This window comes from Hyperolius riggenbachi, chromosome 3 (assembly GCF_040937935.1).
Source record: "Hyperolius riggenbachi isolate aHypRig1 chromosome 3, aHypRig1.pri, whole genome shotgun sequence".
Taxonomy (NCBI): domain Eukaryota; kingdom Metazoa; phylum Chordata; class Amphibia; order Anura; family Hyperoliidae; genus Hyperolius; species Hyperolius riggenbachi.
Genome location: NC_090648.1, coordinates 343,767,954 through 343,794,815, shown reverse-complemented (window position 1 = coordinate 343,794,815; position 26,862 = coordinate 343,767,954). Strand labels below are relative to the sequence as shown.

Here is a 26,862-nt window from a genome sequence, read left to right as displayed (position 1 = left end):
TTGTAAATGCCAGGCAGCATGTTTGGTTTAACCCTTTCCACTCTGAGTTTGTTTTGTTTTTTGTTTTTTTTATAGAAATGCACTCTCCCTCTTACTCTCTCCCATTTTAACATGGAACATAACAGTAACATGGTATATCTCATTTTAAAGAACACATTATAATGTTTAATTTAATACCTTATTTGGACAGTTTGGCATCTTCTATTGGTTGGTAGCAGAGAAGAAAGCCAAGGTATGGTAAATTTTACAGCAATTTCCTGGGTGTAATCCTGGCTTGCATGAGCAAGTTTCGCAATAGGTGGTTTTATGCCTGCCACCCGGTGTTTTCTTGTCACTACACAGGATGCAATCTTTGGTATTTCGATTGGGGATTAGAGTAATGAAATGCTGGCTACTATTTAGACGCTCCTCCACGTCCATTGCATAGGATGCCATTGCTCCTCTATGCAACTTTGCAAGCAGTCTGCAAGAAATCTACAATGGAATCTGCAAGAAGAATCGGCAAGGAATAAGCAAGGAATCTGCAAGGAAAATTCAATGCATTGGTCATTTCCTAGTAGCGCTGATTGCACACTTCCGGTTTGGGGAAGGGGGGTGCCACCTGTGTGGCCACTATACAAGGAGAGAGATCGGACTTTTCCCCCTGCAGATGTGCCTGCAAACCGCCGTTGAAATTATATCCCGCATAGCGGGACATACAATTGCAACGGGAAATTCGCGATGTCCCGCTATGCAGGACATACGAGTGGAAAGGGTTGAAGAAAACCTGTAATGAGAAAAACCTCCTCTGCGGGGGGTACTTACCTCAGGTGGTGGAAGCCTCCAGATCCTATTTAGGCTTCCCCCGTCCTCCTGGGTCCCACGGCGGAGGCGAAAATCCTCCCGGAACGGCTGGGATGTAAATAATTACCTCCCGGGCTTCAACTCAGGCACAGAATCTGCTCTCCGCCTCGGTGAAAGGCGGAAATAGCCGATCACTGTCGGGCTGCTCTACTGCGCAGACGCAAGTTTCCTGAGCAGTAGAGTGGACCCGACGGAGATCGGCTATTTTCGCCTATCTCCGTGCGGAGAGCTGCAACAGCGCCCTCGCTGAAGCCAGGAAAGGTAAATAAATCAGCGCTTGTCAGCCTTGTCGAGGGAGAATTCCAGGACAATTCAGCACTGGACTGCCTGCAGCTACAGCGGAGGAGGAAGCCTCATTGGGACCCTGAGGCTTCCCCCTACCGAGGTGAGTACCCCCCGGGGGATTTTTTTTTATTACAGGGTCTCTTTAAACCACGCACTGCTCATACCCAGGCCAATACCATCCCTACAGCGAAGCAAGCTCTGGGGATGTATTTCAGCGACAGGAACTGGGAGACTAGTTAGGATAAAGATAAGGATAACTGCAGCAATCTACAGAGACATTCTGGATGAAAACCTGCTCCAAAGCGCTCTTGAACTCAGACTGGGGTGACTGTTCATCTTTCAGCAGGACAATGACCCTAAGCAGGTTGTCACAATGTCATGCAGTTTCTATATGTGTTTTTAAATGGTTTTTCATATTTGTATTGTAGTGGTCTATACCGCCTTTTTAATTGTGCTTTATATACCGTTAAGTCCAGGGCATACACCCTTCGGGTGTGGCTTTGCATACTATATAACCTGTGAAACACTTGTGTTTGTAAGCTATGATTAAGGAGCCACCTTATGCTCCGATACGCGTGAGCTTTTAATTGTAACACTGATGATGGATTAAAGAATAAAGATTTTCTACTTAACCCAACCAACTGGTGTAGCTGGATTTCCTTGGTTACCTATAAACTTTGGCATCTGACTTCCCTGCTCCCTTTTGTGTAATACGCGTGAGTGCAGCAGTCTTTCTCCTTTTGTGTTATCAAAGTAGTGGCTTCAGGACAACTCTGTGAATGTCCTTGAGTGGCCCAGCCAGAGCCCAGACTTGAATCTGATTTGAACATCTCTGGAGAGATCTTAAAATGTAGCACCAACACTTTCCATCCAACCTGATGGAGCTTGAAAGGTGCTGCAAAGAGGAATGGGTGAAGCCGGCCAAGGATAGATGTGCCAAGCTTGTGGCATCATATTCAAAAATGCTTGAGGCTGTAATTGCTGCCCCAGGTGCATCAACAAAGTATTGCGCAAAACACTGAATACTTATGTTCATGTGATTTCTTATTTTTAAAACGTTTTCAGGTTGTTGTTATGGGTTGTTGTGTGTAGAATTCTGAGGGAGAAACATGACTTTAATCCATTTTGAAGTAAGGCTTTAACCTAACAAATTGTGGAAAAATGTATGCGCTGTGAATACTTTCCGGATGCACTGTATGTAATGCTGAAAATGATTTTCCAGACATGGTTTACTAATGAGATGCATATAACCTCAAACTAAGCTGTTGTCACCGTCTCAGGTTGCTGTGCTCCATGCCTAGTCAAGCTCTCCGATACTTTTTCCTTCCAGTTGTGAAGGAGGAAGTATCTGAGAGCTGTAAAACAATGTGGAGCACAGCGGCCAAAAGCAGCAACAAGGATGAGTTTAACACCCCCTGCTGCAGTACGCATGTAAAGGATTCCGGTTCAGATCAGAAGAATTTGGAACAAGGTTTTAAATGCAAACCTTTTGAACATGCCAATGCTAGTCTTGATACCTTTTTTCATTTTTGTTATTAAACTGTTTAGGTCTCTAAATCTTAGTTGAACTTTAATTAGAACCCAATAGTGCACAAAATATTTAACACTTAGGTGTTACTTTGAAATAACCTATTGCATATTAAAAAGCATTTGTCTCTCCTCTTCCATGCCGCAGGCTAGCAACATGGTGAGTTTGACTGTAATATAATATATATCTGTATCTATTATTTTTTTTTTCTTTCTGTCATAAAATACTTGATGTAGTAGTCAGGCAGCATTTAATGAGGTATATGTTTTACTTCTAGATATTGCTAATATTTCTTCAAAAAATGGACCTCCTCCTCACTAAAACTCCAGCTGATGAAATAAAGAACAGTGTGTTGCCTATGGTGTATCGGGCTCTAGAGGCACCTTCAATTCAAATACAGGTATCTCGCTATGTCTGTCCTCATTTTGACTGCTTATCGGTAATTACAGTATTAACATTGTACATACGTTTTAACAGCTGTAAAGAAAGCAAAGTGAGACTGTCTATTCCAACCAGATTACTACTTTTATTTTTTTATGCCAGCACTAGGGGTGAACCAAACTCGTTGGTTCATTATTTAGTTTCATAAAACTCAGTGTTAGTCTTTTATTTACAGTAAATGTACAGTATATACTCGCATGAAAGCTGAGGTACCCACTTTTACCTCAGAAACCAAGAAAAGTTGACTCGCATATAAGCCCCCTCCCTAGTATAGCCCCCTCCACAGTAGCCAGATGTGGTCCCAGTACAAGTCCTCTCCTCTCCCCATAACCAGATGTGCCCCAAGAATGATACAGCTGTGTCTTCAGACTGCACAAGATGTCTTCATAGATATGAGATGGCGATTGCAGGAAGAATCCCCAATCCTTGCAGCACTGACACCTTGCTCACTCGCCCTGCTTCAAAAGCCAGGGGACACAGGTAGTGTTGAGCAGTGCACTCTGATCACCATGTTGCAAGGGATAGGGGACATGGACACAGCAGGGAACCAGCTAGTAAGAGCAGGATCCGTAGTACACAATCTCTACGCTTCTCTGCCAGTAACAAAAGCTGCTCCACTGATTCACATATAAGCCGAGGGGGGAAACTTTTTTCAGCACATTTTTAGTGCTGAAAAATTAGGCTTATATGCGTGTATATAAGGTATTTGCCTCTTAAATAATGCCGTGATATGGCGTTTTTTAGTGATGTTGCTTTTTAATATTACCCTGATAATTTGAACTCTATTGCTGCTGTGTACATGACTGCTGACTTTGACATTCCTGCATACTTACCATAGACAAAATAAAGGCATATGGTGTCCAAATACTGAGGTAGCTTTTTGGGCTGCTGCTTTTTCCTACCACGTTTAGGAAGTTAAACTCTTATCTGCTTGAGTTTTAGGTCAGTTTATACCTTTAAAAAGGACTAAATATACTATGATGCAATCTCAGACAGGCAAAAAAAAGTCTCTGAAAAAACTTTATTAACACACGTACAAAAAAATAGAAAAAAACGATTCTTCAATATCACAAGGTCTTAGAAACACATTGGTTGGTTTAAAACAACAATTGGTTGTAGCTTTGTGGGCATTTGAACTTCAAGGCAACGACACATGTTCGTTTCGGGCTTTTTGTATAGAATTATATGTGCCCTTCGTCAGGCCGTAATACCCAATTCTGCGTAGCTCAACCAGGGAAAAGAGACCAATCAGGCGAAGAGCCAAAAAATGGGGGGCATCTGAACCCACCAGACGCACTAGACCTTCCCAAGAGCTGTAACAAGGGAATCCCGTGTAGCAGCTCCTTGTTACAGCTCTTGGGAAGGTCTAGTGCGTCTGGTGGGTTCAGATGCCCCCCATTTTTTGGCTCTTCGCCTGATTGGTCTCTTTTCCCTGGTTGAGCTACGCAGAATTGGGTATTACGGCCTGACGAAGGGCACATATAATTCTATACAAAAGCCCGAAACGAACATGTCGTTGCCTTGAAGTTCAAATGCCCACAAAGCTACAACCAATTGTTGTTTCAAACCAACCAATGTGTTTCTAAGACCTTGTGATATTGAAGAACCGGTTTTCTATTTTTTTGTACGTGTGTTAATAAAGTTTTTTTTCAGAGACTTTTTTTTGCCTGTCTGAGATTGCATCATAGTATATTTAGTCCTTTTTAAAGGTATAAACAAGTATTGAAGGGCAAGGTGGATCGTATCCCAGAATCTGTTTTTTCAAACACTGAGTTTTAGGTCAGGGCATGCTGATGAGATCCATACAGAGGTTATTGCCAGGCAACTGGTATTGTTTAAAGAGAAATAAACATGTCCGCCTCCATATTCCTCTCACTTCAGCTGTCCTTTAAAGTGGATCCGAGGTGAACTTTTACTCATTACATAATTGTGCTCCTTTCCTATTGTTTATAGGGCATTCTCTTAATTTCCTATAAACTAAAACCACGCCCATAGGTTTTCAGAGAGGGCCCGTTTCCACTATCGCGAATCTGCATGCGTTTCCTGCATGCAGATTCGCACAGCCAATACAAGTGGATGGGCCTGTTTCCACTTGTCAGTTTTCCTGAGCGTTTTTCTGTGCAGGAATTTTCTGCACGGCAGAGCCTTCAGAATTCGCCTGCGTGTGGAATGCATGCGAATCGCTGCTAATGTATTTAATAGGGAAATCGCCTGCGGCTTTGGTATACGAATTTTCATGCGAATTCGCATGGAAATCAATGGAAATGCACACCCGCACTGCCATGGTTAAATTCGCATACAGCGTCATTCATGCGAATTTTCATGCGAATTTGCACGAAAATTTGCATACACCCGCATGCGAAATTCACATCCGCAAGCGAATTTTTACCGCGGCAATTCGCACCGCACAAGTGGAAAAGGCCCAGAGCCTTGGCAGTAGCAAGGGCTCATGGGAGCTCAGTCTGGGCAGGATGAGAAGGAGGTGTTACTAGCCATTGATTACAGAGGCAGAGGGGGATTAGTTATTTTTTTCACAGGCTCAAGATACAGATAAACCTGCGTCTGTGTAATGTTTACAAACAGGGCTGCTGTCATTGTATTTTAGGAAGAAATCATCATTTTCTATTTAAGCTGTTTGCAGCTAGATTTGCTGTGTAAACTAGCTAAACTTTAGATAAGATGTATAGACTAGTTACTTGTTATAGTTAGTTTTTCATCTCGGATCCGCTTTAAGAAGGTAAAATTGTACTTGCCTTCGCTTTCTTAGCAGCAGGCTCTTTTAGGTCCAATGAAAAAGCAATCATGTGAACAAACATTGAATATCCAGATCAGTTTTGTGCATCAGTTCATAAATAATTTTGTAGAATTGGAATGGTACAGAGAAGGATCACAAGGTTAATCAGGGGCCCTATGGGAATCTCTATTATGAGTAATGGCTAACTGGACTGCATGTATTTACATATTAAAGGAATGGCCCATGCAAAAAATTAACATTTATTTGCCTTAAGGTTGCCATATGCTAGTTGTTTTTGGAATTATTTTTTTCTCTGCCATATTCACTCACTTTTGATCAGATGTGTTAGCAATCTGTCTACACCAGATGTTTTAATGTTTAGAGTATGCTATTTATTGTATATTAACCTAAAATGCCTTATTCATGTGTTTTATAGGAGCTGTGTCTAAACATTATTCCAACGTTTGCAAACCTAATAGACTATCCGTCCATGAAAAACTCTTTGATACCACGAATTAAGTCTGCTTGTTTACAGACCTCCTCTCTTGCTGTGAGTATTATGATTAATTTATAAAGCACGGTCATCTTACTGTGCTTTGTGGAGTACTTAGTTGTGCAACTCGCTGCTCTTCAGATGAGCTCAACATTGAATCCCTACTATATTCCTCGTGTACAAATTAGTAGTTCATAGTCTTGTCTAAACTAGCCCTTAGACTATGGTACAGTTGCGTTGCAGAATTATTCTGCATGTCAACTCACTGCCCGTACAATTCTATGGGCCTGTTCACAGTACTGCGTTGTAACTGATACTTCATCCTAACTCGCTGCATGCAGGCTTTGTATTAAAGTCTGCCCAGTTTCCATTGCAGTTCACACTCCACGTGTGCAAAACTCAACTGACCACTGTTGATTAGTGTGTGTGTGTGTGTGGGGGGGGTACTTAACAAGGGGAGAAGATCCAATCTGGACACTATTTGCAAGGAGATTGTGAGTTGAACCTGGTATTTTTTTATATATATATATATATATATATATATATATATATATATATATATATATATATATATATATATATATATATATATATATATATATATATATATATATATATATATATATATATATATATATATATATATATATATATATATATATTATATATATTTATATATTTATATATTTATATATATATTTTATTTTTATTTTTATTTTTTTTTTTTTTTTTTTTTACTTTAGGATGTGTTCTCGATTTATCAGACTTGGTTTTCTTTCTCCAGCTTTGCTTGTGGTCACTGGACATGACATGCAGTGATCCACTAGCGTCGTGACGGGGGTGTGACCTGCACCAGGTGGGGTGACCCCAGCCGCCCTAGAGGGGGTGTGCTGTATGGAGGGGAGAGCCGCAGCCGTGGGGAGGGCAGCCCGACCTCTCCCTCCCTCTCCCAGGGCTGCCCTCTGTGCTCCCCCCTCCAGACTTCATAGAACAATGCGCAGGGGAGCCTGTACTAAACGACTCACCTCCCTGCGTTCCCATCGCCTCTCAGTCGCCGCTGGTCTTCTCCTCTCCGCATACGCTCATACACACACTGCTTCCTGTTTAGCCGGAAGCAGTGTGTGTATGAGCGTATGCGGAGAGGAGAAGACCAGCGGCGACTGAGAGGCGATGGGAACGCAGGGAGGTGAGTCGTTTAGTACAGGCTCCCCTGCGCATTGTTCTATGAAGTCTGGAGGGGGGAGCACAGAGGGCAGCCCTGGGAGAGGGAGGGAGAGGTCGGGCTGCCCTCGCTGCGGCTCTCCCCTCCATTAGGGAGGCACCTACCTAATACTGGGGGGGCAGCTACCTATCTAAAATATACTGGGGGGCACCTATCTAACCTATACTGGGGGGCACCTACCTAATCGAACCTATACTGGGGGGGGGGGGGGCAGCTAACTAACCTATACTGGGGGGCAGCTACCTATCTAACCTATACTGGGGGCACCTGCCTAATCTAACCTATACTGGGGGGCACCTACCTAATCTAACCTATACTGGGCAGCAGCTACCTATCTAACCTGTATTGGGGGCACCTACCTACCTAGCTAGCCTATACTGGTGGTAACTATACTGGCTACCTATATTGGGGGCACCTACCTATCTAACCTATGCTAGGGGCAACTATTCTGGCTACCTATATTAGCCCACTGCCTTACAGTTACATTAGTTACCCCCACCCATGTTATGTCAAGTCCACACCCACTTTTTTTGCCGCTGCGCGCTTCGCTTTTTTTGGGGGCGGGGGGGGGGGGCTGTCGGTGAATTATCCGCACCGGGTGTCAAACACCCTAGCTATGCCACTGCAGTGATCTGTTCTTATTGGCAGTGATTACCGTAGAACATTTTATATTTTAGGGAAATGTTCTATCCAGACACTAAATTGCAAGTTGTTGTCCAATCAAAGTACAGCATTTCTGCCTTGGCACTGGGTGTTAATTCTGCAAACCCAGCCAGATCATAAAAGTAATGTAACTGTCACATGTTACATGTTGTTTGACGTTCATATTCCTTGTATAATACAAAATGTTTGTTTGAATTTTGCACAATAAAATCTTTTAATAAGAAAAAAATAAAAATAATGCACAAAATGTAATCGTCTATTACACACTATATAAATGTGAACTGGGTTTGAAATGCCTAGCAATGGACCGAGGTTACTCTGAAATGTCTGGAAAACTTTTAGCACGGATTCTCTTTTGCATCCAGCAAATGTTAATAGCTAACATTCTTCTGATGCTGCAAGCCCCTGTTTGGTATTGTTTAGCATGCTCAAGTTATTAATGTTAAGTAATGTAAATGTTTAATATGAAATTATAAATGTTGCATATTAATCAAATTTGCTGTTCTTTACTCAGGTGCGGGTCAATTCACTGGTGTGCCTAGGAAAGATTTTGGAATACCTGGACAAGTGGTTTGTGCTAGATGAAATTATCCCTTTTTTACAGCAAATTCCGTCCAGAGAGCCTGCAGTTCTCATGGGAGTTCTAGGTATTTATAACACTGTTGCTTGCAAAGCATGAATGCAGCAATGTTTCCCATAACCTTAGTCTCCCTGGTGGTATGGCCGAACCTGAATGGACAAGTCGGGCTCATCCAGCAGTTCTTAGGCAGGGTTCTGTTTTTTTTACATGCTTGTTTCGCATCCATGGTTGTATGCATATTTTTGCATTCCCTGAAAACCTGCATGTGAAAATTCTCTCACGTATGTGAATTGAAATGCCCGGCGGCACGCATAGACCGATCTATAGTCAGAACTTGGTGCCCAGTGATTTCAAGGGTTACACACATACCACTGGCTATCTACCGAGCATGAATAAACATTACTTTTTCCAATAAATAATGGTTTGTCCTTCTGAGAAGGTAAGAAATTACAAACGCTCACAGGAGATTTTGGTGCAGACAGCGCCACCTCAGGCCGTAATAGTAATTGCGCCTATAGCAGTGGTCAGTGAGCAACTTGGGCGTTCGTAAGACAGAGCGCAGATTACTTTAAAAACCACTGTAATTCCCTACCATCCATGTCGACCTGGAGGAGGAATAGTAATTAATGCCGCTGGGAATTGTGCAGGAGATTTAGCCACCCTCAGATTTAGCCACCCACTTCACCAACAAAATAGTCTCCATCCGTCAGGAAATATTCAATCTTCACCTCCCACCCGCTCACAACCTACTCCTCCTCCACCCTATTCTCCCCTTACCTCCTTCACTCCTACTACCACTGAGGAAGTCAACCACCTACTGCAGACTTCCCATACCACTACCTCCCCCCCTTGACCCTATCCCTTCTGATCTACTTCAGCCTCACTTCACGGGTCTGGCCCCAGTCCTCACTACCCTGTTTAACCTCTCCCTATCCACAGGCACCTTCCCCTCAGACTTCAAGCAAGCCACAGTACTGCCCCTGCTCAAGAAACCCTCGCTACCCTCCAACTACCGCCTGATCTCCCTCCTCCCCTTCGCCTCAAAACTCCTTGAGCGTCTGGTTCACAAACGCCGGATCCAGTACCTCAATGCCAACTCACTACTAGACCCACTGCAATCTGGATTTCGGCCTGCCCACTCAACCGAAACGGCTCTCACCAAAGTGGTCAATGACAATGCCTTAGCTAAAGCTGAAGGTAAAAATACTCCATTCTCCTCCTCGACCTTTCAGCAGCTTTTGATACAGTAGATAATCCCCCTACTCCTCCTGTTCCTCCAATCCATGTGCATTCACAATCTTGCCCTGACCTGGCTTTCATCCTACCGCTCCTTCACGACCTCCTTCAATGAGTCCTCATCCACCCCCAACTACCTCTGAGTGGGAGTCCCCCAAGTCTCGGTCCTTGGCCCCCTACTGTTCTCCCTATACACATCCTCCATTGGCAAGGTTATCTGCTCCATGGGTTTTAACTATCATCTGTATGCAGATTACACCCAAATCTACCTCCACACCCCTGACATCCACCACTACTATGGACAAGGTCTCCTCCTGCCTATCTGCCATCTCCTCCTGGATGTCGGCTAGGTTCCTGAAACTAAATCTAGACAGAATGGAATTTATGATCTTCCCACCCCGGTCATCCCTGGACCTCCCAGATGTGCAGGTCACTGTTAACCACATTACCATTCGCCCGACCTCTCAAGCCCGCTGTCTGGGTGTCACCCTGGACTCCGCACTCTCCTTCACTCCACTCCCCACATCCAAAACCTCACAAAGTCCTGCAACTTCCACCTTCGTAACATCTGTAAGATTCACCCTTTCCTGACCTCTGCCACCACCAAACTCCTCATCCATGCCCTCATAATTTCCTGCCTCGACTACTGCAATGCCCTTCTGTCTGGTCTCCCTATGACCCGAATAGCCCCACTGCAGTCCATCATGAATGCGGCAGCCAGAATTATCCACTCCTCCCATCGCTCCACCAGGGCGGCTCCCCTCCGTGAATCCCTCCACTGGATTCCTATCCAGTCCAGAATCCGATTCCAGATATTGTGTCTGACCTACAAATCCGTCCACAAAACCTGTCCAACCTACATTTCTGATCTTACTCAGAGATACACACCAAGCCGCTCACTCTGCTCCTCCAATGAACTTCGCCTGACCGTCCCCCCGCATCACCCAGTCCCATGCATGCCTCCAAGACTTCTCAAGAGCCGCTCCAACACTATGGAACTCCCTACCTCCACCCATTAGGGCAGCCCCCTCCTTCAACACCTTCAAGAAGGCCCTCAAAACTCACCTTTTTCACTCTGGCCTACCACCCCTCACAATTGCTCTAAACCCACAGCTGAACTCTGGTCCCCTACCTCTCGTGTCCCTACCTCTCCCTCTAGATTGTAAGCCTTTGGGCAGGGTCCTCCTCCTTTTGCATCCTACCTGATCATGCACCTCCATTACTGTGCACCCATGCTATGCATTTGAGTGAACCTAACTTGCCTAATCTCCATGCTCCATCCAGTGACTGACTAAGCATTACCTTGTACTCCTACTGTGCCGCGTGATCTGGTTTTTTTGTATTCCTGTATTGTCATATTGCTGTTTGTCACCCCTAAATATTGTCTAAATTAATGTCCAGCGCTGCGTAATATGTTGGCGCTTTATAAATACAATTAACAATAATAAAAAGGAGTACGCGTATGCGATCGCAACAGTTTTTTGTTTGTTTTTTACCACAATTTTCATTTGAGTGAATAGGAGCTTTTTTTTTTTTTTCAATAGAAAGCGATAATCACAAGCGCTCAGAAAAGTCATGTTATGGATCACAGTCTCAAACAATTATAACTTTTTGTACAAATGAGGCTCTACCAGTGTCAGTAGCATATGCCTTATAATGTGTGAAATTAGTTATTTGGTTGCAAATTGTAAATAGGGTGAGTAGCAGGCAGCAGAGCTTCCAAGAGAGCAAAACAGACAACTAGGAGCACTAATACCGTATATACTGGCGTATAAGACGACTTTTTAACCCTTAATCTTCTGAAAAGTCGGGGGTCTTCTTATACGCCGGGGTGTCACTTGTCAGGCCTGGTCCGGGTGTCGGGCAGAGTTGTAAATACCTCATCCTGCTGTCATCTGGTAAAAAGATAGATAGATTGATTGCGCTCTTGTTTAAAATAATTTCTTGTAATCGCTTCTGGCAAGCAGCCGCTCGCACGGGTAGCAGTGCAGCTTCTGGCGTCACCTGACTGGTGACGTGTGCGCCCCACAATACAGCCCTGCGTGAGCGTAATCAGTGGAGTCACCAGTCAGGTGACGCCGGAAGCTGCACTGCTACCCGTGCGAGCAGAAGCGATTACAAGAAATTATTTTAAACAAGAGTGCAATCTATCTATCTTTTCACCAGATCACGGCAGGATGAGGAATTTACAACTCTGCCTGATACCCGACACTGACACCCGGACCAGGCCTGACAAGTGACAACCGGCACTCCTACTGTGGGGTAGTCTTATACGGCGAATATACCCCAACTTCTACATTTTATCTGGAAAACTTGGGGGTCGTCTTATACGCCCAGACGCCTTATACGCCAGCATATACGGTATATATTTCTATTGTAAGACTGATATATGGATGTTATATCGGTGCTAGTCTACTTTAGTCTAGTCTACTTTAGCTGACTAAACAGGGATCCCAATAGACAAACAACTGCTTCCTGCTTGCGGCAAACACACTACATTTGGTTGCAACTACTAATTTGAAAGAAATGGGGAACCCAGACTAACATTAAAATTGCACACCAAAACCCTCGCCCGCAGACTTTGGCCACTGGAATAGCTTTGGCTATCGCCTCTGCTCACACAACGTTACTAAACCCACTCAGTTGGTGACGTGTATAGGGACACTTACTGTGTTTTTTTTGTTCTTCTTTTTTTAATTACAAATGGAAGCAGCCATTTGTCTATTGTTCCCGTAGGGTACCCTCAAGTAGACTAGTGCCAAGATATGTTAGAGAAAGATTCTCACAAAACCATGTTGCAAGTCAAGCAACCATGTAAATGATAGCTAGTGGTACATGTGTAACCATCAAAATTACTGGGCACCAAGCTCTTAAGATCAGATAGCAAAAAGTAACCACTAGCTCTCATATGTTTACATATTTTTCATGAAGTTTCCTAACTTTTAGGCATCTGATGTTTTAGATTGTGCTAACTTTTTGTATCTAGGCCTTCTCAAAGGACTAGAGGACATGATCTGCACATGGAGGAAAACATTTTAGCCATTTATTTAGGAAAGGGTTCTTTTTACAGGTGATTAAGATGTGGAATGCATTGCCACAGGAAGTAGTTATGACAAATTCTATATCTGCATTTAAAGGGGGCTTAGATGCTTTCCTTCCGTTGAAAGACATCCATGGCTACAATTAGTAGGTACTGCCCAGTGATGATGTTCCATGGATTTTATTGCCATCTGGAGTTGGAAAGGATTTATTTTTTTATCTTTTGGAGTTATTTGGACCATGCCTTGTAAGGGTTTTTCACCTTCCTCTGGATTAACAGGGATATGTGAGTGAGCAGGCTGGTGTTGTACTTTGTTCTCTGGTTGAACTCGATGGACGTATGTCTTTTTTCAACCCAAGTAACTATGTAACTTTTCCTCTAACTACAGATGAATGAAAACCTTTTGTAAATGTTTTTTTTTTTGTTTTGGCAGGAATTTACAAATGCACTTTTACACATAAGAAGCTTGGCATTACCAAAGAGCAACTGGCGGGAAAAGTTTTGCCACACTTGATTCCCCTGAGTATCGATAATAATCTCAACCTCAATCAGGTCAGTTTGGTTCCTATATATCTAGTAAATTATACATTGCTGCACATCTGTTCAGCTTCTACTGCACCTAGAATATTACACTTATTGGCAAAATATTTATCCTTTTTTTTTTTTTTTTGTGTGACTGAGGTTTCTAGAGCAACATGTCCAGTCTTAAAAATTAGGTCACTTAAAATCTCGAAGCTGCTAAGGTGAAGTTAACAGGCATCTGTCTGGCTTGCATCATGACTTCCGGGGCTTCCCCAACCCTGTCCACCAACCGTGCCTGTTATGCAGAAAACCACAAACCTTCACAGGTGAGGTAATTAGTGTCTCGGCAGTTTAACCACCTCTGTGGATTTCCACAAAACATGCGCTGTTGGTTGTACTTGAGAACAGGGTTGGAAAGCCCTGGCTAAAGGTGGCCACACACGATACCATTTTTTAAAAAATATCTGTTCAATTCAAGAATAGCAATACATTTTTCTGACTGGTCAGATTTTTGAATTGTTACAATGTACTACACACCTATGTTGAATTTTTCCCCAATCATGAATAAAATAATTGAAGGCTCAGAAAAAATTGATTGATCTGTTCATCAAGTAATTGACAACCCATCACACACCATACAATTCTTGGTAAAGGGGTCTGAAATCTCCAACATGTCTAATCTCCAAAAATTTGAAAAATAAAAAAATTGGATTTAACGATCAAAAACAAATAAAAGCTTTTTTTGGTTTTGTTTTTTTTGTTTTTTTTCTCCAAGGCAACCAATCGTAATTATCGAATTGGCGAAAAGGGTGTGTGTGTGTGGGTGGGTGGCCGGCCACCTTTAGACTGCAAGTGGCGGGCACTGACTGAATTCTGTGAGATGATTGCAACCTCCTGCAATAGAAGTAGTCTGTGGTGTGGGAAATGGCAGGAGCTTCTGACCAGGCAGATTAAAGCTGAATATAACCCTGCATTTCAACTTTGCTCTAAAACATTATTTACAGTATATTATATGCAACCAGCATTTTTTTTTTCACTAGAACAGCATTGGAAGGGTTACACAGAGCTTCAAAGTTCCTGAAGAGAACTGCAGACGCATCTGAAGCTTACATAGATACATTTTGTTTACATAAATGTATTTAAGTGTGAAATGTGACTCACTCTCTCTGACTGAGGAGTTGGAGGACAGCCAAAGAGTGTGTAACATTTATCACTTGTTACATTCTATTTAGTTAAATGTATCTATCTGAACTTCTGCATATCTCTCCACGGAACTTTAAACCTCTGTGTTTAACCCTTCCAATGCTGGTCTAGTAAAAAAAAAAATGCTGATTGCATATAATATGCTGTAAATAATGTTTTAGAGCAAAGTTGAAATGCAGGGTTATAGTCCGCTTTAAGGCCACTGATTACATTTCCACTGTGCTGTCATACATCTGCGAGATGCAATGCTGGCACATTCTGTGATGCAAGATAGCAACTGCATCCCTCCCACGCTATGGGATTTTATGCTGCATGCCATCTGTCTGCCTTTCCCATAAACCCATCTGTCATTTGCCTGATCCACTAGTATCCAGTACTGAATCACTAATCCTTCCCACTGGGGATACTATGAAATCAAAGGAGATGCCATGGTAAATGAGTCCCTGAAGGAGGACATGACTACTCTAGTCAGCAACCACACAAGTCTTGGTACATTGTGCTTCCACTGAATTACGCTTTAAACTACATGGCCTTTTCTTTGTTGTTTTTGTTTTGTTTTTTAAGTACATAGCGTCAAAAGCTGACTATACATCATGTCACAGTGTATCTTAGACCCTTCAGGCTCACATGCCATGTAGAAGCCACATGTATGTTACAGGCGGATAGTGACTGAAGGCTGCTTAAGACCATTTTGCAAGTTTCTTTTCAGGTGCATATAACATTTTTTTTTTCTGCATTACTCTCCTTTCCAGTTTAATTCATTCATGTCTGTCATTAAAGAAATGTTGAGCAAGCTGGAGGCAGAACATAAAACCAAGTTGGAGCAGCTTCATATAATGCAGGAACAGCAGAAGTAAGTCTGAATGTTGCAAACCCTGGTTTGGTCTAGCAGTGGAGGTTTACATCCAAATATGCTCAGTGCTTGTAAACCTAAACTGCCCTGTGAAGAGGAATGGTGGCTCAGCAGGATCTGTATTCGCCCTTTCAGTGTTCTCCCCAGAATTTTTTTTTTCCAGCCGGGTGACATGAAAAATTAGCAGGGGGAGGGCGTGATTAGAGAATGCAGGGCTGGTGCCTCTGTGCGCAACTCAGCTTACAGCATATGAAGAGGCGAGCCGATGACAGCCGGGTGGTCACCAAAACTAGCTGGGTGTAGCACCCAGCTAAAAGAGCCTGTGGAGAACACTGCTTTTGTTACGCTGGCATCTTGTGTCTGGCTGCAAAACCAGTGCTGCTGCCAAGGTGAAAGGCAGCTACATTGGATCACGTGTACATGTAATAGAGGCAGAAGGAGGAATGGGTGCCAGGTTGTACCGGTAATAGAACATTGATATAATTACCAATATTCTGTTATCACACTCAATGGTATGTTTGTAATGGCCAAATGTGGGAAATGGCCACATAATACACCTATTCACTAAACTGCATTAATCAGTATAATGTGCATACATTTTTACCCACAATGAGCAGAGTGTAATGTATTGCATGTAATATGTTGCATTCTGCTTTACTCAACGTGTGGTAAGACTTTAGACATGCTATTATGATTACCAAAGTATAGTGAATATACACCTACGTACCTGAATTCTCATGCTAACCCAGCGCTGGGCATACTACGGCCCCCAGGTGCAGTGTGAATCCAGCCCTCCACTGGGAGGCCAGGCTCTTATCCTCCCTGCAGAGTTGCGGGCGACAAGAAGAGATTTAACTCTCCTAATACCCACTTCCAGCAGCGGGTCTCCATGGCCACAGTGGCGTCTTTGGATGCAGCTGTGGCCATGGAGATATGACACTGGAAGTGGTGATTGAGTTAACCCTCATATCGGCCACTTGCAACTCAGCAAGGAGGGGGGAGATTAGAAAAAAAAAGGAATGCAGTCCACAGCTGGCAGCCTGGGCTGCTTAAAGGGAACCCAAGGTGAGAGGGATATGGAGGCTGCCATATTTATTTCCTTGTAAACTATGCCAATTGCCTCTTTCTACCTATCCCTAATGCTAACCACCCCCCATCTGACTCTTATTGGTAATGATTCCTCCCACGGCCTACCCCATAAGCAAAAATTCTGAAGTACGGCTATAGCGTAGCCAAACTACAATGCATTACTGCTCCCAGCGAGCAGCTATATGGCTGCTTGTAACTACACACTGGCCGCCGTCCATCCATTTCTGCTACTTAGTAGTGTAACTCCACTGTGGCTTCCACTCCCTCTGGCGCCATCAACATTTTTGGGTGGGAGAATAGTACTTCTAGTGTCCCAGCGCCCAACAATCTGGCCGGAAATTGCTATTTTTAACATGGGTGCCTATGTTGGCGCCCAAAATTCCACAGCTGCAAACGTGCCCAATTCTCCTGCTCCTGGATTACATTAGCCGAAGCTGTAGATGAGTTTGTTGCTTCTATAAATCTCTGATATAGCTGGGTTCAAGTTGTTGGAAAATAGTACATTCTCTGGATATTATATAAACGGAAGGTGCACTACCTGCATTGTTAGAACTGTATACATATCAGCGCGCAAGGATTTCTTTGTATTTCAGATAGTACATTCTTGACTTTTCTTTATATTTTCTTGCATTGCTGGGATCCTTGATTTAATACTGACTTCTTAAAGGGAACCTTAACTCAAATTAAAAAAAAAAGTTTCACTTACCTGGGGCTTCTACCAGCCCCCTGCAGCCATCCTGTGCCCTCAGTCACTCCTGGATCCTCTGGTCCCCCGCTTCCAGCTATTTTTGCTTTTGCTGACTCTGAGTCGGCGGGTCACCACACGTATCGTTTAACGCGTTCCTGAAGGTACAGGATGCTATTGCGAGCGTGAACGCATATATTTGGACATGTTGCAATTGTTTGAGAAATCTCGCTTGCGAGGCGGGATTCAGAGTCTTGCCTCCTGTTCAGGCTGATCTTTCCATATTTCGGGCATCGCTTATCACCCGCATACACTAAGTGTATACATGACCCATGAAACACCTGCAACTTTTTGTTACCAAACATTATTCCACTGTATGAAATATTAACATAAATTAATAGGAACCAGTGTTTGTTCGCATTTACTCCCACTGTGCAAGGTGTCCACATGATGGGCACAATGCCTAGAATTCAGTAATTTTTTTATAGGGATCAGAGTTATGGTTTAGCTTGAATGGGAGCAAATATGAAGTATGACATTTTTTTTTTCCATGAGTACGGCTGCAACCTCCTATGGCTGGTCCCCTCTTGGTATAGCTTCCTCATTTGCTATCAACCTTTTGGGTATAGCAGCTATGTGCTACTTGGGGAATCTTTATTCACAAGACTTCAGAAGTCTTGTGACATGAATAATTTTCTAATGCCTCTCTCTTTGGGAAACCTTTACCATTAATGTATAATTGATACAAAGTGACCTTTCTTAAAAACATTTTCGTTAGTCATAGTCGGACTGTAATTTTGGTTTGAAGTTATCAGTAGGAGATGGAACGTTTCATATCACTGTTGTATGGTGCTGCTGCATTCTGCATGTAGTTGTGTATACCCAAGAAAAAAAAATGCATCTTTAGCGCTGTTCATTCTCTTTTAGGTCTTTGGATATCTCAAGTCAGTTAAATATGTCTTCAGACGCTCAGCCCAGTAAAACAAACAGCCAGGTAACAAGAGAAAAAACCTTTTTGAAATGTTGTGGGGTTTTTTTTTGTGTTGCAGTTGCCATTTTCTGCATGTCACGGGATGCATGCACAGGGCTTGTTGCGGAGACAAAAAAATAGCCAACCACAGTGATGATTTATTTGCAGAATATAATGAATAACTGTCTTTTGTTAGCAAAATTGGAGACATTAAAAATAATGTAAAGGGGGAGGGGCATCAAAGCAATCTGCAGGATATGTATATAGTAGTCACCGGAACAATAAATGCTAGGGAGGAGCTCCCACCACTGATTTTATACAAGAAACTGTATCAGTGCACTATTGTTCTGAGCTCAATCTCCCCAAACCCACGCAAGTCGCAGCTCTCCTGCTTTGGCCTCAAATCATTAAGCAGTTTAGACTAGTCTACAGATGGTTTTTAGTCTACTGATGCTTTGGTGTAATGTTTTAGGGCTGGTGCACACCAAAACCCGCTAGCAGATCCGCAAAATGCTAGCAGATTTTTAAACGCTTTTTTTTATTTTTCTATGGCGTTTTGCTAGCGTTTTGCGGATTGCTGCTGCGGTTTTCAGTATAGTAGATTTCATATATTGTTACAGTAAAGCTGTTACTGAACAGCTTCTGTAACAAAAACGCCTGCAAAACCGCTCTGAAGTGCCGTTTTTCAGAGCGGTTTGCGTTTTTCCTATACTTAACATTGAGGCAGAAACGCATCCGCAATCCAAAAAATGCCTCACCCAGGCATTTTTCGTTTCTGCAAAACGCCTGCCGCTCTGGTGTGCACCACCCCATTGAGATACATTGACCAAGCAGATCCGCAGCCGCAAGCGGATCTGAAAACGCCCAAAAAGCCGCTCGGTGTGCACCAGCCCTGAGACCTGTTTTTAGACCTGGTCTAACATTCAGTAATTACACAATTCACAAAGGCAAACAAGGAGTAACCACGCCCACTTTTTATGACCGAGATTAGACCAGCTGATTTCTTGTTGGTAAAGTAATTCTGTGAGGTATTTAATGCTGGGAATGCACCATACAATTTTCTGTAAGATTCTCTGTAATGCTGGGAATGCACCATACAATTTTCTGTAATATTCTCTGTAATGCTGGGAATGCACCATACAATTTTCTGTAAGATTCTCTGTAATGCTGGGAATGCACCATACAATTTTCTGTAATGCTGGGCGTACACTGCTCATTTGTGCACCGATATCGAGCCGCTGGCTCAATACCGGCGCATCCCCGCGGACACCCGGATCGATTCGTGCTCGTCCCCGTTGTGTGCTTCCTTATCTGATGCTCATTTCTTCCATTGTCCGCCCGCGGGGATAGAGCACGGTATCGATCCGGCGTGGTGATCGGACACGTCGGAAATTATCAATCGAGCCATCAGCGGCTCGATTGATGAGAAACAGCTGAGCGGATCGTTCAGAAACAGCCTTATCAGTCTGCAGACTGACTGTACACACGCTGTACTGTTGACATCGACATTTTGCTTAGTCTTATATTATGGCTGATCAGTTCAGGGGGCACTGAAAGGGTGCGGATGGTGCTGAGACATGTCACTGCAACGCACATAAGTCGAGATTAAAAGTATGATAAAGAATATTCAGTTCAGGGGGTGTGAATCCTATTGGAGAAATGTATTGGCCTTGTAATCTTGCAAGACAAACTACCATCTAATGTAGGATAAGATGACACAGCACCTTAAAAATAAAGCACAGAGACAGCAGGAGCCCACATGGTGTAGTATTTCACTAGAAGAGGGAAGGAGTAGTACTCCCAAAATTAAGTTGCAGCAAGGTAACCAAGCAGACAGGTGGAGACAAAAACCTCTCCACTCTGGTATTCCCAGACGTTCCTGGTATGGTTGCTCTCTAGAAACTAGGGGAACCGGCTGCAGACTGTGCAGCCAGGGACTTGGGTCCCTCAGAAGGGAGGGTAAAAAGCACTCAGGGCTGGTGCACACCGAGCGGCTTTTTGGGCGTTTTCAGATCCGCTTGCGGCTGCGGATCTGCTTGGTCAATGTATCTCAATGGGGTGGTGCACACCAGAGCGGCAGGCGTTTTGCAGAAACGAAAAATGCCTGGGTGAGGCATTTTTTGGATTTCGGATGCGTTTCTGCCTCAATGTTAAGTATAGGAAAAACGCAAACCGCTCTGAAAAACGCCTGTTCAGAGCGGTTTTGCAGGCGTTTTTGTTACAGAAGCTGTTCAGTAACAGCTTTACTGTAACAATATATGAAATCTACTATACTGAAAACCGCAGCAGCAATCCGCAAAACGCTAGCAAAACTCCTCATAAAAATAAAAAAAAGCGTTTAAAAATCTGCTAGCCTTTTGCGGATCTGCTAGCAGGTTTTGGTGTGCACCAGCCCAAAGGGGATAAGTGGATTACCTGGCTCAGCTATTGACTTGAGGAAGTGGGCAGAGGCCCACAAAACGTATCCACAGTGCTTAATTGAATGCATTTTGTCTTAACCTGGTCGTCCTTAAGGTTAGCTACCCCCTTTTATATTTAGTTTTTTGGGGGTTTTTGTCTTACCATTTTTGGGTGCCTCTTATCCCCTTGTACCATCTAATGTAGATATGCGGTTTTAGTTATAGCAATATAATATAGCTTTAATTATTGATGAGAGCATTTTTAAACATCATATTTTTATACAGATGACCTAAGAGTTATTTGAATATGTATGTAAAGGCTCAAATGGGTTAAGTTTACTGTTGCCATTAGTGAAAAAGAATTAAGATTTTCCAAAACAGATGTGCTTGTATTAATTACCTTTTATATGTGGTGTGTCAGGTCTGCAATGTGTTCCAACATAAGAGCTTGGATTACATGGCCTCTATATAAAACTGGATTAGGCAGTCATGTTCGGCAGGATCTGTATAGAACTCTGCAGCATGTTTTAAATTATTAAATAGGTCTGTTTGCCAGCTGAGTTACTGGTCTCTGTCCAGCCACTTGTAAAGAGAATCTGCCTTCTTAAATTGCACTGGAAATCCTTGCATAAGCATGCATTAAACATAAGTTAATGTGGGCAGGAATTACCTGCACTCTTTACAATGTGTCCTATGGATGTGTACTGTATATGATGGTATACATCTCAGTCAAATATGTACTTTGCTCTACTGGCTGTAATAAAGTACCATTCAGTACAATGATCTTCATGTGTTTAAACCGAAAATACAGCAGGGTCAGTGACCACATTGGTCCTTTTGGGAAAATCTTGGTTCCTAAGACATTTAGGGCCATATCCTATTCAAGGTGATAAGTAGCTTGCAGATGCGAGCTACTTATCACCTTGCCATCGCGCGAGGATTACCGGCAAATCCTATTGCCCATATCCTTCGCGCGATGGCCCCCTTTTACCGAGCGAGGGGGAGTGAGGTTTACGCTGTGGTGCTGTCCATCAGCACCACGGCCTCACTCCCCACACATGCGCACTCGCCCGCCGCCATCTTCCGCCGCTGCATCTGGGGGTCTCCTTTAATAAGGAGACCCCCAGAGCTCTCCGTCGGGTCGCCGCACAATTTAGAAGCCCCCGCGCAGCTCTGCACCGGCACCCCTGCTGGCATACATACCGCCGCAGATCACCCGCGCCTCTCGCCGCAAAATCCGTCGCGTAATTACAGTGTATCTAACACTGTAATTACTGTCGGCATAGAAGGAGCCCGGGCAAAGCATCTTTGAATCTGCAGCCTGGGCTCCCCATTGGTCTGCTGTCTGAGCCATTTTATTGGTTTAGACAGCGGACCAATGGGGAGCCCAGGCTGCAGATTCAAAGATGCTTTGCCCGGGCTCCTTCTATGCCGACTGTAATTACAGTGTTAGATACACTGTGATTACGCGACGGATTTTGCGGCGAGAGGCGGCGGGTGATCTGCGGCGGTATGTATGCCAGCAGGGGTGCCGATGCAGAGCTGCGCGGGGGCTTCTAAACTGTGCGGCGACCCGACGGGGAGCTCTGGGGGTCTCCTTATTAAAGGAGACCCCCAGATGCAGCGGCGACGACGTGCGTTAGCTAGTTTAGACCTGCTTTTTGCAGGTCTAAGCGAACGCTCATGTCTGCCGGGAAGCATCGCTTCCTGGAGACATGATAAGGGTAATTGGATTCGGTGTTAAGAACTCGCTGGGCGATTATATCGCCCAAGCGAGTTCTTTTCCGCCTGGGGGGGGTCTAAAGTTTAATTAGATTAGGTGATGCCCCCATCGCCTAAGTTAAGAACTCGCCAGTGCTTAGCGCTGGCGAGTTCAGCAATAGAATATGGCCCCTAGTGTCCATAGGAAATATGGCTTGTCAGATTGTAGTAGACCTGCTTATTGTAGCCATGAGAGCTGCTGGAAGCACCCTAATACAATGCAAGTACAGCTTGTCATTTTATTGTTGAATCACATAAATATAGAATTTGGTTGTCCATTTTTTAAATTCAATTCTTCATGTCAATATGTACGTACTTTCATACGATTTATAATTACACCTGTGACAGGACACCAGCAGTCATTCGTGGCAATTCTCATGTTGAGATTACTTGTTTCTTAACAGGCAGATAAGGTGTTTGATATGGGACAGGATTTCCTAACGAGCATGAATGAAAAACAAGAAAATGGGCACATACCAAAGCCACAAGCCAAGGTAGGTAGTCTAGCAAGTAAAAGCAAACGCTTAATAGCTGATGCAGCCAACTGTGATCATCTGAAGCATAGAAATCCAACATTTTTTTTGCAAATAATGAAATGACTTCCCTTCATAGGGTTGCTAACAATTTGTAATTTTCTTTCAACTTTATTATTTTTATAGAATTTTCTTTTATGAAGTGACTTTGTCCATGTAAATCTTTTAAAGGATACACAAGGTATAAATAAACTGATGATAAACAATTGTATCTATCCTCCTTCTCCTAAAAATGACTTTTTCTTTCTTCTTCTTTTTTTTTTTTTTTTTTTTTTTTTTTTTAATAGCCCACATTTTTATTTTATATTTAAATCTCTTTTTTTTTTTATTCTTTCATTCTCTGCTCAGTGCCACATTCATTGAAGTATGCCAGAGCTAAAATCTATGAACTATTGACCCTTTTTCTCTTTCCTGCTCACAGAAGCCATTTTCTGCCAGGAAAGTGTTTTTTATGGTTGTAATTTCTTATCAATGAGGGTTACACCCTATGCTACGTACACACATGCGACAACGATCGTTCGTTGAGGACGACGAACGAACTTTTAATTGATGAAAGAACGACCTAAGTAAAGTTAGTTTTAAAAGGTGTGTAACGATCTGATCGTTAGAACGAACGTTACATCACGTAAAGCAACTATTGCGCCTGCGCATAAAAATGAGAAGTTTCAGGGAGAAATAGTGAAATGCGCATGTCAAGCCTAGTACGAACGACCGTTTCCAACGATGTACTACTTTTGCAAGCGATCGTCGTTGGTTAAAATCCGCCGAGACAGAACTTTCTTTTGTAGCGATTTGGCTCGTTCGTCGTTTGCCTTAATAGTCGGTTCGTTTTTTGTAACGATCGTCGTTGGTAAAGATCGGGGAACGATCGTTACAAACGACTATAGTCGCATGTGTGTACGCACCTTTAGTCTGACCAGGTCCTAACTGGACAGAAACTGTCACTTGCATTTCTGTTGATTAACTCTTTGAGGCAGTAAAAAAATAAGAAAAGGAATGCAGCATAGTTTATTTCTATCCTATCCACCTATCCACCTATCCTGGTTACACCTATCCCTGGCTACCTATGCTGCAGCGACCTAATTCTGGCTACACTTACCACTGGCTACCTATGCTGCGGCCACCTACTACTGGCTACACCTATTCCTGGCTACCTATGCTGCGGCCACCTAATACTGGCTACACATGCTGCGGCCACCTACCACAGGGGTGGGGGCACATTTAATGTAAGTGGGGGCCCCGGGTCCAAATAATTGTAGAACACTGTATACCGTCATACAGTATTTGTTTTTTTTGACAGTTATACCGTGGAATTTTATACCATTGCAACCCTATCTGTCTTTAATTACTTTTAACTCTTTGCCAGCAGTGAGGAGATGACTACCTGCTGTCATGTGGTGTGTTTTTTTTTTGTTTGTTTTTTTCATTGCATTCCTTTTGGGGTTCTTTCACGCTGTCCACTTCAACAAACAATATACTATAATCACATCCCAACATGCTGCAATTCTGTTTCTTTGCAACAATCACATTGGGGGCAGTGTACGGCTTCTGTTGAATAATGCACAGCATGCTGGACATTTACCGGACAACATGCACGTTTACAGTGGCAGTGAAGTGCAATGTACACAATACATTCAAAAGTGTGATGCGACTCTTCATGGTCTTTGTAATGTCATCGCAGTATGTATGTGAGTCGACCCTGAAATGCAGTTGTGTACAAGGCTTTGCTTCTTTTTTTTTTTTTTTTTTTTTTTTTAAAGCCTTTTAAAGAACATTACTTGGAGCATTAGCAAATATATAGAGGAATTTGTACCTTTTTGCGGTAAATATTCAGTTCCTACCAGGGCTGTGGTGTCTGTACAAAAATCATCCGACAATTATGAAACCTTTGACTCCAGGTACCCAAAATGGCTCCGACTCCTTGACTCAGACTCCTTAGCCTAAGGGCTCGTTTCCACTAGGGCGAATCCGCATGCGGGCACTGCATGCGGATTCGCATAGCTAATGTTAGTGGATGGGGCTGTTTCCACCTGTGCGGCGTGCGGGAGCGATTTGGCAGCGGGCCAAATCTGCACGGCGGGACCCACAGTTTTCGCCTGCGTCGGGAATCCGTGCGAATCGCCGCTAATGTATTTAATAGTAAAAACGCATGCGTTTGGTACATGCGTTTTTACCCGCGATTACGCGTGCGATTTCGCACCCGTCCCAATGTTATTTTGTCCTGGCAGTGTCATGGTTAATTTCGCATGGCACCCTGCCATGCGAAATCGCACGCGAAATCGCGGGTAAAACGCATGCGGAAACGCACCCGCATGCGTTTTTACAAGCGTCGGAATGCCGGCGAAATCGCGTCGCACTAGTGGAAACGGGCCCTTATACTTACCAGGGCGGTGCATTTTGTACAAAAATCATCCGATGACTCCACTGACTCCGACTCCAGGTATTCAAAATTGCTCTGACTCCTCGACTCTGACTCCACAGCCCTAGTTCCTACTATCCGTTATCTTGTTTGTTTTTTTTATAAGGTATCGCTTACACTTGAGGAAAAGCAGAAACTTGCGAAAGAGCAGGAACAAGTCCAGAAAATGAAAAGCCAGCGGCCACTGGCTCCCACCTCAGTGACACCAGCTGCTCCTGTAAAACAGGTAGGGTGGATGTGCAGTCTTTAATGGTGCTTGCCAAAAACTGTTGTATTGATCCCCGTAAACCACATTAGAGTATGACAGTGTTCACAGTGTGAAGACGTATAAAAAAAAATATTGTTAGCACAATAATTTTCACGGAAATAACATGCATTGATAAACCGTGCGACCATTGTGTATTTTTTTTCACACGTTTAAAACTAGTTAGAATGGGACACTGAGGGTAACTACAGTGTAATTGCCTTCAGGTAGATTTTGCTGTAAAGCCAGGATCCATATCTTATTTCAGTCTTTAGGACCACTATATTGGTTGTCAGTAGACGTGGGAACTTTTTATTTGCTCATGAGCCATTGCAGATAGTTTATACCAAGGTTTTATTTCTCTGCATGGTTTTGTCAAACAGGCACAAGACGTGGATCTGCTGTGCCCCCCCCCCCCATCTGGAGGGAGGGGGCAGAGAAAGTATCACAGAAAATAAACAAGCATATTGCTTAATATGTACCATATCAAGTCAATCAGGCAGGATTAACTTATTCCATCTGCAGTGTCTTCACTACTAGGTAAAGGTGCTCATTGTTATAATCTTTATTATACCATTTTACCACTTGTATGTAATATAAAGGACTACTTCAAGTGGATCCAAGATAAACTTTTACTCATTGCATAATTGTGTTCCTTTCATATAGTTTATAGGGCATTCCTCAAGCCAAAAACTTTTTTTTGTTTTGTTTTAATACTCTAATTCCCTATAGACTAAACAAGCCTCACCCACAGCTCCTTTTGTGCCTTGGCACTGTAGCAAGGGCTTATTGGAGCTCAGTCTGGGCAGTAGGAGGGGCAGGTTACTAGCCATTGATTTCAGAGGCAGAGGAGGAGGAGAGGGGACTGAATTTACACACAGGCAAGCTGATAGCATCTCCAGCCCTCAGCCTGTGACAATGACAAACAGAACATGGCTGCCCTCATTGTATGACAGGAATAAATAATCATTAACTTTTGAAGCTGTTTGCAGCTAGATATGCTGTGTAAACTCTATAAACTTTAGATAAGATATATGGACAAGTTACTTGTTATAGTTAGTTTTTCATATCGGGTCTGCTTTAAAGAGGGACTTAAAGAGACTCCGTAACAAAAATTGC

General features: G+C 43.2%; 1 protein-coding gene across 1 annotated transcript in view; it reads left to right on the top strand.

The window, feature by feature from the left end:
- Nucleotides 1-26,862, top strand: part of SCYL2 (SCY1 like pseudokinase 2) — a 68,223-nt gene that overhangs the window by 38,519 nt on the left and 2,842 nt on the right. Inside the window, exons 10-17 of the mRNA XM_068272810.1 lie at nucleotides 2,934-3,056; nucleotides 6,268-6,381; nucleotides 8,724-8,856; nucleotides 13,499-13,617; nucleotides 15,543-15,643; nucleotides 18,345-18,411; nucleotides 22,952-23,041; nucleotides 25,606-25,725. Coding sequence (XP_068128911.1) covers nucleotides 2,934-3,056; nucleotides 6,268-6,381; nucleotides 8,724-8,856; nucleotides 13,499-13,617; nucleotides 15,543-15,643; nucleotides 18,345-18,411; nucleotides 22,952-23,041; nucleotides 25,606-25,725 — 867 coding nt within the window. The remainder of the gene's footprint in view (nucleotides 1-2,933; nucleotides 3,057-6,267; nucleotides 6,382-8,723; nucleotides 8,857-13,498; nucleotides 13,618-15,542; nucleotides 15,644-18,344; nucleotides 18,412-22,951; nucleotides 23,042-25,605; nucleotides 25,726-26,862) is intronic.